The sequence below is a fragment of the Lepidochelys kempii genome, chromosome 9 (assembly GCF_965140265.1).
Source record: "Lepidochelys kempii isolate rLepKem1 chromosome 9, rLepKem1.hap2, whole genome shotgun sequence".
Classification (NCBI taxonomy): domain Eukaryota; kingdom Metazoa; phylum Chordata; order Testudines; family Cheloniidae; genus Lepidochelys; species Lepidochelys kempii.
This window is the reverse complement of record NC_133264.1, coordinates 53,592,115-53,608,740: the sequence shown is the minus strand read 5'-3', so window position 1 is coordinate 53,608,740 and position 16,626 is coordinate 53,592,115. Positions and strand designations below refer to the sequence as shown.

Genomic DNA, 16,626 nt, shown 5'->3' with positions numbered 1-16,626 from the left:
TTGAAAAGCAAACATGTCTTCATTCTCCCAATCAGCTAAGGAAGAAAAGTAATACAAAGTTAAGCTCCTTACCTTGATATTGCAAAAGATGTTCTGGTAACAGGTGCGACAGTTTTGGGGGCTACTGCTGACGCCTGGAGCTTTGCTGTTTTCAGGCTGAACTCCCATTGTTTGGTTAGAATTGCTGTTGGAGGTCAATGCACACAGTTAGTTTCCTCTCTCTTTTCCCTAACTTGCCAGTAAATCAGAAGTATACCAAAATGCCGAAGTGCTCAGCTGTCTGTTGATATAAACCTCTCTCCTTCCCTTCCTCCAGCCTGGATTCTGATAAGTCACAACTGAAAGCTGTCCAAGCATGTGAGACTTAGTGAGTGTGAGCATGAAGTTTTTATAAGACTGTTTTCTGAAATAGTGATGATGAAACTTTATTTCTCCTCCCTCTTTTCTTGTGTGTGTAAAGAGAACTTTAAAGGCACAGGGAGGCTGAGCCAGGCTCAAACACCACCCCTCCCAGGCAGGTATGAGTAACAATCTGTCACACATATGACATTCCAATGACAGGTCGGCTCTCTCTCTCCTCCCTTCCTCTCCTCCCCTCCCCCCTTGTCCTGTGGCTCATAGAAGACACCAATGCAGAGTTGGATTCCTGAGGCAGTGCTGCAAAACATTTGATACAGCTTTCCCATCATAAAGATATTCACGGCCTCAATCACCCTCTTCTCGCCCCCGACCCAAAATCCCCTTTCCTACCAGAGTTTGTATAACCTAATGAAAGCTAGAGGCTCCAGGAAGAGGGGCTTTGCTATTGCCACTCTTATTAACATGAAAGATGCCACTATATTACAGTGATGGGCAGCAGGAAAAACCCTAAAAGATGGAGCTGATCCATCTTTTAATTCAGGTGTCCCAGGGGGAAAGGGTGACAGGATGCCTACTTGTCGTGCAGACTATGTTTGTGCTAATTTGCCCTTCGTGTCTCTAGCAGGTGAGACTGGCAAAGGGGAACTTTTAGAAGCAGAGAGCGAGCGAAAGAAAGGAAGAAATCTTTCTCTCAAGCAGGTGGGAGGTTTGCAGCACACACAATGCTAGCATGTTCTGCTCTCTGCTTGTTTTCACTTGCAGAAAAACTGCGTTTGTAAATTTCCAGAGAGCTGTTCTTTCAGAGACCTTGCTGGGGTTATGTTTGCACAAAGAATTGATTTATTTAAACTGCCTTACGCGGGAGGGTGGGGGAGGAGGAGGAGTGGAGGGCAGGTTTTCATTTGCTTCGGAGGAGGAGCTGGGTTTCAATTTGAATATTTTCTTCAGAAACCCCAGACTGAATGGATGATGCCTGAAGCTTTCCAATGTGTACAATCATGCAGGGGAGAGAAAACCTGGCAAAGGGATCCCCTAGGAAATAGCATCACAATAGCAGTCTAATTTATTTTAGTGTTCTTCAAGTGCCTTCATACCAAACACACCAAAAAGCCTAGTTGTAAATTGCTTCTTCCTAAGGGTTGTGCTAGTAGGGAGGTGGTCTTGGGGATGATAAGATGACCTATAAAAAAGCTACACATGATCCTGCACACTGCTTCATGCAGCCAGATCCCTGTACCCACACAGGAGCCCTTTGACTTCAGTGGAGCTCTGAGTGGATACTGGAGTATCCCTGCACAAAGCAGTTTGCAGGATTGGGGGCATAGCTGGTGCTAAACACAGAGCTGAGTGAATAATTCTCTTGAAGCAATTTATGCAGTTAATTTAGTCTCTTTTTCCACACAATTAGCCTGTGGAACGCATTGAGACAATATATCACAGAGTATACTAGTTTAGCAGCATTTATAGAGATATTAGACATTTAGATAACAAGAATATCCAAAGTTATAATAGTAAATATCAAAAAAATAAACAAGGGTTTTTGAAGGGCTTCTGCACTTCAGTGAAGCTCTAGATTAGGAAAAGCTTTTCCTGGGGGAAGATTATACTTCCTACAGAGTTTCTTACACCTTCCTTTGAAGCACTTAGCCATTGTTACAGACAGGATATTGGATGGTCCAATCTACTCTGGCTATTCCTCTGTTCTTTTTTTCTCCTTGCAAAGTATCCATGAGTGGACTGTGATATCTTTATATTCATTCATTATGAACAGTCAACAAATATTTTTTTTAAAGCTTTAGACAGCTCACAAATGTAAACGTGACCAGAACTGATTAGCTGTGATTGGTCAGGTAAGTCACATGGTATTGTCTCCACATCCTGATTGCACAAGCATGCAGACATTTCCACCATGAATGCTAGAATTTGCTTTCCAAGAACATTTGGGCCAGTAACCTTTGATTACTCTCATCAGCAGAAAGCAAAGACAGTAAGGAAGGAGCAGAGCAAAGCTGATAGTTTAAAATAATCAAATTAATACACAGGAACTCTTTTTTGGAATACTTGGCCAACTTGAGTAAATAAACTTCTGGGTGAGCTGCTGGGGGGTGCTCTGGATTTTAAACTGGGAGCTGTTTAGCATCAGTTATAGTGGCTCAGCCAGGGAGAAACTCCCCTTTAGGTAACAGAATTGCTGCCTGAACACCACAGGGGCAGGTTTGAATTTGAGACTGAGGTGTGTCGGAGCTGGATTTGGGGCCCACGACCCTGCACTCAAGGATCCCCACTGATTCCAGGAGCCTAAGAAAACTCTCAGATTTCCTTAAATTTCTCCCCCCGGCCCCTACCCCCATGTGCAATGACAGCTTTGAAAACGTAGATCATCAGGTCTGAGAGCCAGCCACTGATTTCCCCTAAAGCTCCTCAGCCTTGGGCTGAAAAGACCCTGGCCCTAGCTCCCTCAATGTTTAGGAGAACTCCAGATGAGTTCATGACTATGTGGAGGGCAAGGCCAGCCAGGCTGCTGAGGTGAGCACTAGGATGAGCACAAGTTCCCCTCCACTCCAAGGCAGGTCCTCGGCAAAACACCTAGTGCAGTAACCTCTGGCCACAACAGGGGGTATTTCAATGGCAGGAGAGGCAGCGTGTTTAACAGCAGGAGGCAGCGTGGATGGAGCATGGGCTGAGAATAAGGGATTCCAATGTTCTAAACCTGGCTCTGTAACCTTGCTCACATCACTTAACTCTCCCGTCTTCGTGTCCTCATTGGTAAACTACAAATAACAATGGTGACTTCTCCCCCTATCCTCCCGTAAGGTGGGTCTATGCCGACCAGGTAGCTAACATCTGAAGCACTTTGCACCTGTGTAAATGACTTTATAGGTCCAAGGCAGTGAGGGTCAGGCCTGATTGCTGTACAAGGAGATAGTTACGCTTGGGATTTCAGCGCCCTGGCTCGCTGGGCATGCCCTGTGCAAACTGCTCCTCGGGGCTAGGAGCCAGTTGCTTGCATTTAGTTGGCAAAAAATGATGTCACAGTTCCCCAAGCCCATCTCAAAAACAAAATGCTCCAACTGGGTCTGAAGGTACTAGGCAGACACACCCTTTGTTACCAAATGGGGCGTTTCCACTAATCAGCTAAGCATCACTCTGTATAGCTCTCCAGTATACAAGCGACATGACACCCACAAAGTCTGACTCTGGGTTGATGGGAGTGTTGCGCCTCAAAAGTGTGTTTTTAAATGAAAGCGCGTTTAGCTCCCATGTCTCTCCCCACACACAAACCTAATCAACCAATGGCTTCAATTTTTACCTTTCAATCTGCTCTTTAAAGCACTGTCACTTTAATTTATTCTAAGACTGTGATTGTTATTGGATTCGAACAATTAGAGGTTACGCAGGTGGCACTGAAGGCATCATCTGCAGAAGGTGCTTGATTACTCAGTTAACAGTCAACTTAACCCAGGCCATCATGGAGGTGTGGTCATACCTCTCAGCTACTGTCTACTTATAAGAGAAACCCCAAATTCTGGACCCAAATTTACCCACATTCTGCACAGAGCTGGTGGTCTTGCTCTTATATTATTTTAAATTACAGCCCTGAAAACAATGAGTCATGCAATGGAGGTGGCAAAACATATTTCTGCTGAAAATATGAATCCTGCCTCATCTTAAGAATTTTCTATATCTTCCTCATTTTGAATCTTTGCTCCACAGTTGAGTCTTGGCAAGCTGAGTGGTATAGCTTGTGGATTTAGAGCATAGGAAGAAACTGATTTACAGCACAGAGAGGGAGAGGAATTTAGCTTCAAATTCTTATTATTGCACTTTGTTATGTGATACTGGTGAAATTAAGTACTAGCAGGAAAATCACAGATACATGTGGTTTGGTTTGGCTTACAGTGCTCTAGGGATGCCTTTCTTTTTGAGGCTTTGAAATCAGATCCTCCCTAAAATCATCATACTTTTTACACTATTATGGAATAACTCCACACTGGAATTAAACACTTAGAATTAAAGGAAAAGGAACCAGTGCAGTAAACTGAATGAGAGCCCAACTATTATTGGCATTCCCACCTGCTGCTCTAAGATTGCCCTTGCCAGTTGGTCATATGTGGGATGTGGTAATGGGCAGCAGAATAGGACTATAAAACAAATAGACAGTATTCCCAGAGGGTAGAAAGCAGGAAGCTGGTCGCGTATTTCAGAAATGCATGGCCAGAATACTAGATGTATTGGCCCCAGTCCTCAGGTCTGAGTGAACTCAGTCTACAATACATCACCTTGGCTACTCCCCAGTTCTAAGGCCTCAGGTCTTCTCTAAATTAATCCCAGCTCCCCATTGCTGCAAATGGCCATTCAGAGAGCTGGAAATCAGGGGTGAAAGTAAGTCGAGTGATTTACCGGTACGCTGGGGCTAGCTCTGGCCCCCAGATGGGGCAGGGCCTAGGGCGGAAGGGGCGGGGCTGAGGGGGTCAGAGCAAGCCCAGCCCACCCTGTAAGGTAAGTGCCCCCCCTTTTCTTTCCCCTTCCCCCCCACCACCAGGGTAGCAGCAGCCCGGGGGCTCTGGGGGCTATTTAAAGGACTAAGGCGGCAGAGGCAGCTGGAACCCCAGCCCTTTAAATAGTCCCTGGAGCACCTGCTACCCCAGGGCCCTGGGGACTATTTAAAGGGTCCGCAGCTTCTCTGCTTCTACTGCCCCAATCTTTAAATAGCCCCCGAGCCCTGGAGTAGCAGCGGCGGGGCTCCGGCGACTATTTAAAGGGCCGGGGCAGTAGAAACAAGGGAGTCCCGGGCTCTTTAAATAGCTGCTGGAGCCCTGCTGCCACTACCCCAGGGCTCCAGCAGCGGGGCTCTGATGGCAATTTAAAGCGCCTGGGGCTCCAGCCACTGCTGGGAGCCCCAGGCCTTTTAAATTGCCCCCTGGGGAAGCCAGGCTGCCCCAGTACGGTGCACCGGCTCTTGCCGGTATGCCGTACCGGGGCATACCAGCTTACTTTCACCTCTGCTGGGAATACTCCATCCATGCCCCCTTTTCCAAGCTATAGTGGGGGCTTCAGGCACCCATGGATTCCCCTATGCAGAATTTATTCCCAGCTGGTGAGATCCACCAGCTTTGCAGTCCCTTTGTGCCATGAAAGTGGCTCAAGGAGGCCATCAAAGATCCTAACATCAGGCCCATTTCCCCCCATTTACACCATCAGACTGTTTGCCCCACCTCACTCTCCTCCAAAGCAGCAATCGGACAGAAGTATATCGGGCCTGATCCACCTCTCCGTTATTCCAGTTTCTGGCTGGCACCACCCCACTGATGGCAGTGAAACAACACTTGCGCAGAAGCGAAGGGACACCGTGGGGAAGCAGGCCCTTTTAAGCCCGTAGAAACAAATATGGTTAAGTGGAGCTTGAATCAACCAAAAACAGGAGGGCTCCGCCCAGCCTGCAGATTGCTACCTCCCCTCTAAGGGTATGTCTACACAGCCGTGTGGAGGTGTGATCACAGCATGCGTAGAGGGACCTCAGCTAGCTTGTGTCTAATTAGATTGAGTAGCAATAGCAGCCAAGCCACTTGAGCCTGTACCCAGGGTCCGCGGTGGGCAGGGCTTCACTGCTATTTTACTGGTGATAGCATTGATCCACATGTGGTGTAACCGCATCTCCCCATCGCAGTGTAGACATACCCAGGGCTGGCTCTAGGATTTTTGCTGCCTCAAGGAAAAAATTTTTTGGCTGCCCCAGCTTTTTTTTACGTGCTTCCCCCCCCCCCCCAACTGCTTTCCCACCTCCTACCCTGGGCGTGCCGTATTCCTCCCCACCCGCTTCCTGCAGCTCCCCCACTGCAACCCCCTGCCCTAGGTCACCTCCGCTCAGCCTGCTCCTCCCGCGAGGGAGAGGCGGGGCACTCAGGGGAGCAGGCGGAGCGGCGGGGGCGGTGGGGGGTAGAGGAACCGCTCCCCACCCCAGCTCACCTCCGCTCCATCGCCGCCGCCTCCCCCGAGCAAACCGCGGCTCGGCTTCGCCTCCCTCCCAGGCTTGCCGCGGGAAACAGCCGTTTGGCGCGCGGCAAGCCTGGCAGGGAGGGGGGAGAAGTGGGGCAGCGGCGGGGCGCTCAGGAGAGCGGGCGGAGGCGAGCTGGGGCGGCGGGGGCACATTTCTAGGGGCGGCATGGTTGGCGCCAGAATGCCGCCCCTAGAAATGTGCAGCCCCAAGCACCTGCTTGTTTTGCTGGTGCCTGGAGCCGCCCCTGGATATACCCTGTAGCAGCTTGTGCTATACAAGGCTTGATGAAATCGTCCTGCCTCCCCAACGCAGGCAGCTTTAATAATAACCGGAATTCTGCTCATTTCCTTCATCTTTGTGCCAAAAAAGTTGGGGGTGCCTCGAAGGGGTGAGGTCCAGACTGGCTGCTCTCCTCCAGCTGATTTTCATCTGACACTGGCCAAATAACTGTTTTCCAGGTCTCAGTTCGACTCTATCCTCTCTACCCAACCCATTCCTCCCAGTGATCTTTGGCCTGCAAGTTCTCAATGGCAGCACCACACACACAGGTACAAGGTGTTAGCAGCAAAAATAGCACTGCTTGTTCCTGAGGCAAGAGGAGATACTGCTGTTTGTTCTCTGGGAGGAACCTCTGTCCAGGACAGCAGCAAGTGGTATAATTTCACAGTGCTCTGTACGTGCTGATGGGGGCGGGGGCACCAGCTACACTGGAGTTGGGCTCAGCAAAATGTTTGTTTAATTATTATTATTTTTTAAAATAAAAGGCAATTCATTCACTGCAGCCTTCCAAATTAGCTTCTAGAGAATGCTGGCCTGGCATTTTGCACTCACAAGACATACTCTTTATATAGCCACTGGCTGATCTTTCAATGCAGACACAAAGCCACTTAGCACCACCCATACAGCAGAATGAAAGTATAGTTACTCCTGTGGGGGAAAGCAAGCACTTCAATCGCTGTTGTTTTCCCCACAGCCTGATGGGAGAGGGACAATGTGCAGCTATATATAACACTTTATGGACTATTTCATGTAACGTAAGCTAGCAAAGATAGAATCAGAAACCTTTGGGCTTCAGCCCTGAAAGGCACGAAACATGGAGTCACAGATTCTTAAGAACAGTGAAAATTTTGGTCTTACTGTTTTTTCCCCTCTTATGGCCGAAAAGATTCATTGGTACAGGAATGCCTGGTATTATTATTACTGTTTATATTACATTACAGGAACCTAACTGAGATCAGGGTCCCATCATGCTTGGTGCTGTACAAATACAGAGTAAAAGACAGCTCCTGCCCGAAAGAACTTACTGTCTAAATAGACAAAGGAAGGATTTTCCCCATTTTACAGCTGGGGAGCTAAGGCAGATAACGCAACTTGCCCAGCATTGCCTATGGCAGGGCTGGGAGCTAAAGCGCACATCTCCTAAATCCCAGTCTGGTGATTTAACCATGATGTTCTGAAGGTGAGACACTTAGACCCAAAGCTGAATGTTTCTTGTCTATTATTGTCAATGGAGCATTATTAATATGATCCACACTGTACAACACAGAGACACACAATCAGTGCTAGTCAGGCTCTCTGTGTTTGACCTGTCCCGCCTGATTTTCAAGAAATTCAGCACAATGCAAGCTTATTGACTGCTGAGCTCTCTTGAAAATCTGGCCCCCCTAGTTAGGTGCTTAAATGAAAGCTGAGTACTCTGTAAATTGAGTGAGTGTGCTGAGCCCTTGGAAATCTGACCAAGAGTTCTTTTGAAAATCTGGCCCACAATGCACCAGCTGACAAGGTGAGAGATAAATCACAAAACAGTGGAAACATTGCCTGTCATTTTATGTGAAATTATCCATCCCGATGCGTTACTGGTGCAAGGCTTTGTGGAGGACATGAGCTAAAAGGAGGGGGCTGAGTGAAGAGAGGTTGGTCATTCAGCACAGGGCCAGGTGGGGAGCTCTAAACACAGTGATAGGTGTGGAACAGATGACTGAAGTACACCTGGGTGGGAAATGGTTTCCCCATCCCATTAAACTTTTTCAAAAATATTCCTGTTCTGTATCGGAGCAAAGCTGACACCTCTGGAAATTTTTCATATAAAAACAGAGAGAGAAAGAGAGACACCCCAAAATGGCCAAGAGTTAGGTGGGTAGGGCCCTCACTTGGGATGCAAGAGAACCAGGTTCAAGTCCTTTCATTAAATCAGACAGATTAGGGACTTGGAGCTGGGTCTCCCACATCCCAGCTAATTGCCTGAATCATAGGGCTGCAGAGTCAGTCTCTCTCTGGCCCACTGAACATTTAATTATGTATATAAAGCAGAACAGCTCCAGGAGGAAAATGGAGATCATCCTGTGATACAAAGACCCCTTGGCAAAGAGTCCTCTCATCTTTGCAAACAACTTTAGTCTCAGATCTACAAATTCACTACATCAAATACACTGCTTACAGGGTAATTGTCCATAAAAGGTAACATATAAAGTCTCTATTGAAAGCATAATCCTGGCACATAATCCTGGTGTATGCGTGATATTGATATTTAAGGAATAACATAGCTATATTGGTGTTTATGCCCTGATGGTCGTAAGGTTAAAAGGTGTCGCCAGGCAGTAATATTATTCAGTGATGGCCTATTCATGCAAATGGAATGGTCACCCCTCCCTGGTCAGCCAGCGATGTAATGCCAGGCTCAGTTGTCCAGCATTGCTCCATCCCAGAACAGTCAATGGAACACAACTGCAAACAATCGAAACCCCTTGGAGGTCAAGAAGGAACATTACAACAGACAGGGGTTGGCCCTGCCCATGGATAAAGACAGACTGTTTCATTATAACTCATAGTGGGGAGAGGCCCTCTGGATCCATTCACTGGATCCATTCACTTGTTGAGTGGGGGTGTTTTTCATGAAAGTTTGGATCCTAGTTCCTGGAAAACCAGCCAGCTCTGCAACAGACTGAACTTTGGGGGAACAACCAACTCTATTAGATAGGCAAGGAAACTATTGATAAGTGTAGTCCATAGTTCACATTTTATTATCTTGTTTTGTATTGTAACCATTTGTTTCCATTATACCCTTTTGTTCCTCTTCCTATTCATTCTTAAATAAACCTTTTGTTTCATTACAAGTGCTGTATGTTACACAGGAGCAGTAGTTTAAGGTAAAACTAGGATAACACTGCTCCTTTGGGGCAGAGGATTTGGGATGTCTGTGAGTAGCCAATGTCAGGGGCTGGGTACCACGGGGGATGCTTCAAGGGGACTTTGAGGTGCACTTTGTGTTAACCTGAAAGGCAAAGTCAGGGCTGTCATAGACCAAAGGGAAGTGCTTGAGTCACTGAAAGGCTGGTGCTGTCCGGGAGCTGACACTCCATTAAGTACCAGCATGACTCTCTCAAGCTGGAGGCTGGGAGCAAGAAGGTGTTTCACAAGCCTGTCACTCCAGCATAGGCAGGTGGTTTGTGTACTCCATTGGGATTTAGATGACCCAGGTTCAAGTCCTTGCTCTGATTTTGACCTGAAAAACTTTTCCTAGTGAAAATTTTGTTGGAACTGATATGTTCCCATGAAAAGTTTTGGGTGTGATGAAATGGCATTTTCCAACAAAAACCTGTTAAGTCAAAAAATTGCCAACCAGCTCTATGCCAAAGGGGCATGAAGGCAAATGGCTTGATAGAAGGGTAGACAGCAAGAGAGGATGGAGGATTATGGCATATGGAATGATCTTAGAGAAGTAAACAAAGAAAGCCCATGGTGGAATTCTTTGGGGATTGTTGGTCTCAATGCATGGGCTGGGCCGTTCCAAACAGCATTAAGGTAGATACAACATTATCCCATTAGCTTTTAAAAATGAATTTGCTGCAGCTGCATTTGTGCTCTTTCTGTAAGTGTTACCCATGAACATCTGAGTATAACTGTTCACTGAGATTTAACTGTGAACCCTGCAGGCTTGAGTTCTCATGTGTAGAGTCTTTTAAACTTGCACGTGCAAGTCATTTTCACTGGAAATATGGGATGGGTCATTACATGACACAGCAGAGAGTCAAAACTCCACCTCAGAGCCTTGGCACAGAGGCAAGTAAGGGAGCCAGACAAGGATCTACCCGCTCCCTTCACAACCAGGGCTGGGTGTGCGCACACAATTACCTTGTGTCAGTGACTGTGGTGATGACAGCAGTTTACAAACTGTGACAGCCAGACTGGTTTCACTCTTCCAATAATCATCTTTGATCAAGATCAGCATTGCTGGTAAGAGGAAGCAACTTTTGTTGCTTGAAAGACAGACTGAGCTGACTCATAAGCTAACGCCTTCCTTCAGAAACAGCAAACACTTGAAAGAGGGCTTATCAGAATCCCAAAAGGACTTCTTCCAACAGCAGACAATCAGTTCCTCCCAGGGTGGAGGATTGCAATTGTTGGCTCTACCTTCCAAGGAACATTTGAGAAAACAAAGGTTGAACACCAAAAGAGGAAGTGACAGTGGTTAACCCCAGAGGTGAATACAATCCTGAATGGAATGGGAGCAGGCCCAGGGAAACACCCCTTGGGGTATGTCTAGATTAGGAGAAAAGGTCAAGGTTAGGTTAGGGTCAGTTAACATAGCCCTGACCATTTCCCTAGCACAGATTCATAGTAACACTCTAGGCTCCCCCTTAGAATTGATTTCGACCAGATAATTCAAGGCAACCTATTTCTACATTAGGGAAAAGTCTAGAGTTAGCTAATGTGTTAACTGACCCTGCTTTAAATTCAACATCCTATTTTAGACAACCCCCGTGAGGGATGATGGTGAAGGCAAGCCTTTGTAGATAGTAAATCAGGAACATCAAATAAATTTGAAAGGCACAAGGCTGTGAGCGTGATCTGGGAGACTGGATACCAGAGGGATGTGACTTTAGCAGGCTGAGATCCTGGAAGGGCCAGGGTGGGAGAAAGAGAATCTTTATGTTTCTAGAGAGTAGTGTAACTGAACCCCAGGGGAGCCTATCTAGATGAGCTTTGTAGTGGTTCAGACTAGATCTCTTAAGCAGACTTTTTTTGTCTGATCACTGTATTCTGAGTGTCTTGCTTATAAATAGGCTATTTGAGTTTCAGGGTCAAATTCCTCCCTGCTGGTAACTCCTCTGAAGTCAGTGGAGTTACAGAAGGGCGAAGCTTGGCCTTTTTTGGTGGGGTGGGGGTGGGGATATGGATACCCATTATTTTTAATGGAACCTGGCATATAAATCCTCAGACAGATTTTAAAGTCTCAGCCTTTGAGCATTTCACACCATAAGAGCCCAGAGAGGAAAACAACCTTCAACCTTCAGAAAGAGGAAGTGAGAAATGGATGATTCGAGCATACCTCACTTGGGATTCTCAATAAAAAGGGCAGGGATTAAGAAATCCTTTCCCATCATTTGTATCATTTGCAAGGCTGTGGCCAGATGGGTGCCTGGTAAATGTCTGCTGACCATGAATGAGAACCTAGCATAAAGGTGACAGGATGCAGACCAGTAAATATGGACCAGACCAGTACACTCATAGTAATACTATAATGAAATAATTGTTTGTTTTGCCATAGCAACTCGGAGTCCAGCTCAAAGAGCAGGAGGTCATTGACCTAAGAGCTGTATAAACAGACAGTTCAGACCTCAAAAAACTTACAAGTTAGAGTGTCAGTATCCTGCACCAGAGGCAATTACATGACACGGGGCTTGGCTACACTTGCAAGTTACAGCGCATTAAAGGAGTCCTGGGCGCACTAGCTCATTACCCGTCCACACTGGCAAGGCACGTAAAGCGCTCTGACTCCGCAGCTGGTTCACTCCTGGTACCCCCACCTTGACGAGTGGAATACTGTTTTGTGCACCCCCGCTGGAGTGCCGCAGCACCAGTGTGGACACCCTGGTCTGTTAATGTGCTCTGATCAGCCTCCAGAAGTGTCCCACAATGCCTGTTCTAGACACTCTGGTCATCACTTTGAACTCTACTGCCCTGCCCTCAGGTGACCAACCATCAGACCCACCCTTTAAATTCTCTGGGAATTTTGAAAATCCCCTTCCTGTTTGCTCAGCCAGGCGTGGAGTGCTCTCAGCAAATCTTTCCAGGTGACCGTGCCTCCAAGTGCCAGGTGATCCCCAGTATGGAGCAATGGCGAGGTGCTGGACCTCATCAGTGTTTGGGGGGGAGGAAGCTGTCCAGTCCCAGCTGCGCTCCAGCCGTAGGAATTATGATACCTTCGGGCAGATATCACGGGACATGATGGAAAGGAGCCATGACCGGGACGCCCTGCAGTGCAGGATTAAAGTGAAGGAGCTGCGGAATGCCTACCGCAAAGCCCATGAAGCAAACAGCTGCTCCAGTGCTGCCCATGTGACCTGCCATTTCTACAAAGAACTGGACGCGATACTTGGGGCCGACCTCACCTCCACTCTGAGTACCACCATGGACACTTCAGAGCCCAGTTCAACAAGGCGGGAGAAGGAGGAGGAGGAGCAAAGTGGGAGCAAGGGTACTGAGGAGGAGGAAGACACCCCAGAATCCCTAGAGGCATGCAGCCAGGAGCTGTTCTCAAGCCAAGAGGAAGGTAGCCAGTCATGGTGGCTGGTCCTTGGGGAAGGACAAATACCAGAGGAGGTTCCTGGCAAGCTGCTTTTATTTTGGGAAGGAAGATATTCGGTGTGGGCTCTTGGGGTGAGGAGGGTTGGGGCTGCATGCGTGCCTAGATGCGGAATAGGGGGTTGATGTGTGCTCTCACATTGTGGTAATCGGCCTCAGCGATCTCTTCAAAGGTCTCAGTCAGAATTTGGGCAATGCACTTGCCCAGGTTTCTTGGGAGAGCCACTATGTTCCTTGTCCCAGTCAGGCTAACTTGTCCGTGCCATTGTGCCATGAGGGGTGGGGGACCATTGCTCCATACTCCACACAGGCAAGCTGCATATGGGCCAGGGTGGAATCCGCATTGCAGTAGAAGACCCTCCCTTGCTTCTCAGGTCACCCTCAGCAGCAAGATATCTTTCAGGACGAACTCCTGTGGAAAATGTGGGGATAGTGTTCAGCATGGGGACCCCTGCCACTGTTGGCTCTCCCCAAGGCACAGAAACCCAGAGGACAGTACAGCCGTGAAACAATCAGTCACGCTCGACCCTGTGCTTACTCCCATTTTGGGGCTCCCATGGGTTATGTGCACTCGCTTTGGGATGGACAAATTATGCTATTGTGTAGACTGTGCTTGCCCTTAAGTACAGGAGAATCATTGCTCTGTCTGGTGTGAACAATGCTGCCTCTGTTAAGTGTTGCATTTTGCCTTTACAGATGCAACCTTGAGATCTCAGCCGTCCATGTTCTCACCAGCCGAAAGACTCCAAAGAATCAGAAAGAGGCCGTGTAGAAGCAAGGAAGACATGTTGCATGAAGTAATGCAGCATTCAAGTAATGAAAATCGAAAAGTGCAGGAGCGGCGGGACAGTGAAAGGAGGATCCACCAGCAGAATGAGGCGCGCCGGCACAAAAGCACAGTGCTCCAGCAGCAAAGCACGGATCAGCTGATCAGCATAATGGATCGCCAAGCGGACTCGATCCAGGCAGTCGTAGCCATGCAGATGGAGCACTACCATGCCCGATGCCCCCACTGAAGCCCTTGTACCAAAGCTCTTTCCCTTGTGCCCCCATGTCACCTCCAGCCCACTTTCCCCAACATCTGGGTTCTTACCGCCACCAGCTGCCTCCAACACCTGTAGCTTCACCACCCAGCCCTGAAAACTATGACCCTTACCCACTGCACTCCACCTCCAGCACCATGCAGTATAGCCATCCTGAAGTGCAGCACTTATTGCACAGCACTCCAGACAGGAAGGCTGATTATGATAACAGGACATACGCAAATCTGTGGTTGTACTGTTCCTCACCTCACCCCCTTGCCTTTTCTGTTTCCTAAGCAGTTGTTTTTCAATAAATGGATTTTTTAGCTTTGAAAAAATTCTTTATTATTGCATAAAGTAAAAGATACCTTAGCCCAGGAAAGAAACAGGCACTGCAAGTCAGCTTAGCAAACACAGATTCCTACTAACATTGGAACCACTGCACTTCACTCCCATGCAGGGCACCAGACATTACTGGTGGCTTTCAACCTCAAATTGCTCCCTCAAGGCATCCCTAATCCTTGCAGCCCCACGCTGGGCCCCTCTAATAGCCCTGCTCTCTGGCTGTTCAAATTCAGCCTCCAGGTGTTGAACCTCTGAGTTCCATGCCTGAGTGAATCATTCAGCCTTCCCTTCACAAATGCTATGGAGGGTACAGCACATGGATATAACCGCGGGGATGCTGTCTTCGGCCAGGTCCAGCTTCCCATACAGAGAGCGCCAGCAGCCCTTTAAACAGCCAAAAGCACACTCCACAGTCATTCTGCACCGGCTCAGCCTGTTGTTGAATCACTCCTTGCTGCTGTCAAGGCTCCCTTTGTAGGGTTTCATGAGCCACGGCATTAAAGAGTAAGCGGGGTCTCCAAGATCACAATGGACATTTCGACTTCCCCTACGGTGATCTTCTGGTCTGGAAAAAAAGTCCCGGCTTGCAGCTTCCTGAACAGGCCAGTGTTCCGAAAGATGCGTGCGTCATGCACCTTTCCAGGCCAGCCTGTGTTAATGGCAATGAAACACCCATGGTGATCCACAAGCACCTGGAGAACCATAAAGAAATATCCCTTCCGATTAATGTACTTGGAGATTAGGTGGGCTGGTGCCAGAATTGGAATATGTGTGCCATCTATCACCCCTCCGCAGTTAGGGAAACCCATTTGTGCAAAGCCATCCACAATGCCATGCATGTTACCCGAAGTCACAGTTCTTCTGAGCAGGATGCGATTAATGGCCTTGCAAACTTGCATCAACATGATTCCAACGGTCGATTTCCCCACTCCAAACTGGTTAGCGACCGATTGGTAGCTGTCTGGAGTTGCCAGCTTCCAGATTGCAATAGCCACCCACTTCTTCACCATGAGGGCAACTCTCAATCTCATGTCTCTGCGCCACAGGGTGGGGGCGAGCTCAGCACACAGTCCCATGAAAGTAGCTTTTCTCATCCGAAAGTTCTGCAGCCACTGCTCGTCATCCCAGACTTACATGATGATGTGATTCCACCACTCACTGCTTGTTTCCCAAGCCCAAAAGTGATGTTCCACAGTGGTGAGCATGTCCATGAATGCCACAAGCAAACTCATGTCAAATGCGTTACTTGAGTCAATATCATCGTCGGAGCCCTCACTGTCACTTTGGATCATAAAGAATAACTCGACTGCCAAACGTGGCATGCTGGCGAGACTCGTCAGCGTACTCCTCAGCAGTTTGGGCTCCATTCCCGCAGACCGAAAGGGAAGACAGAGTGCACAGTACAAAAACCATTGAAAGATGGCGCCAAATATGGACAGAAGCACAGGGATTGCTGGGATGCGAACCGATGCATCACGGGGCTTTGGGACAGGACCCAGAATGTCCTGCACCCTCCACCCCCTTCCCACAAGCCACAGCACCAGAATGGGAAGAGGTGCTCTGTGGGATAGCTGCCCATAATGCACCGCTCCCAATGCCACTGCAAGTGCCGCAAATGTGGCCATGCCAGTGCGCTTGCAGCTGACAGTGTGGACAGACTGCAGTGCTTTCCCTGCTGCGGTCTCTGAGGGCTGGTTTAACGCACAGCGCTCTACATCTGCAAGTGTAGCCATGCCCTCAGACAAGAAGCTAACTACCCCATTCAAAGCAGGATTTTCAGGCAATTGCTTTGTGTGAATGTGATGAGAAAGAATTTAATATAACTCTGTTCCTTGACAATACATTTTATAGTCATCTCATTATGACAGGAATGATGCCCTAAACAAGGCTTGTGTGGTCTAGAAAGAGAAAGATTTAACATTTTGCTAAAATTCCCTATTCCTGTTAGTCTGCTACCTTGCTCTACTTCTACTTCTGCAGGAGAGAGTCAAACCCTTTCAGGCTCTGCTGATTATAAGAGTTACTCTCCCACAGTCAAGGAAAAGAAACAATAACATGTGGTTTATGTGCCTCATGACAACTCAAATTTCAAATATCAGGGAACAATACCAGCAGCTAAGTGTTTGTGAACCAGTCATAGAGGGAAACAAGTGGGTTGGAAAAAGTAAGTACATTTGATTAACAAAGAACACTCTAGAAAACTGAATTCTACTCACTGCAAGTTGAGAATGAGGCTGAGTTAATCAATCACTTTAAATTATTCACAGTCAAAACGGTTGATCTTATTTCCACACTGGGAAGGTAATGGAGTCCCTG

At 47.8% G+C, this 16,626-nt stretch overlaps 1 protein-coding gene across 2 annotated transcripts in view; it reads right to left on the bottom strand.

Moving 5' to 3' along the window:
• SLCO2A1 (solute carrier organic anion transporter family member 2A1) overlaps positions 1-16,626 on the bottom strand; it is a 119,019-nt gene that overhangs the window by 85,457 nt on the left and 16,936 nt on the right. For both annotated transcript variants that reach the window (XM_073360375.1, XM_073360376.1), the window contains one exon: positions 73-184. In XM_073360375.1, coding sequence (XP_073216476.1) covers positions 73-184 — 112 coding nt within the window. The remainder of the gene's footprint in view (positions 1-72; positions 185-16,626) is intronic.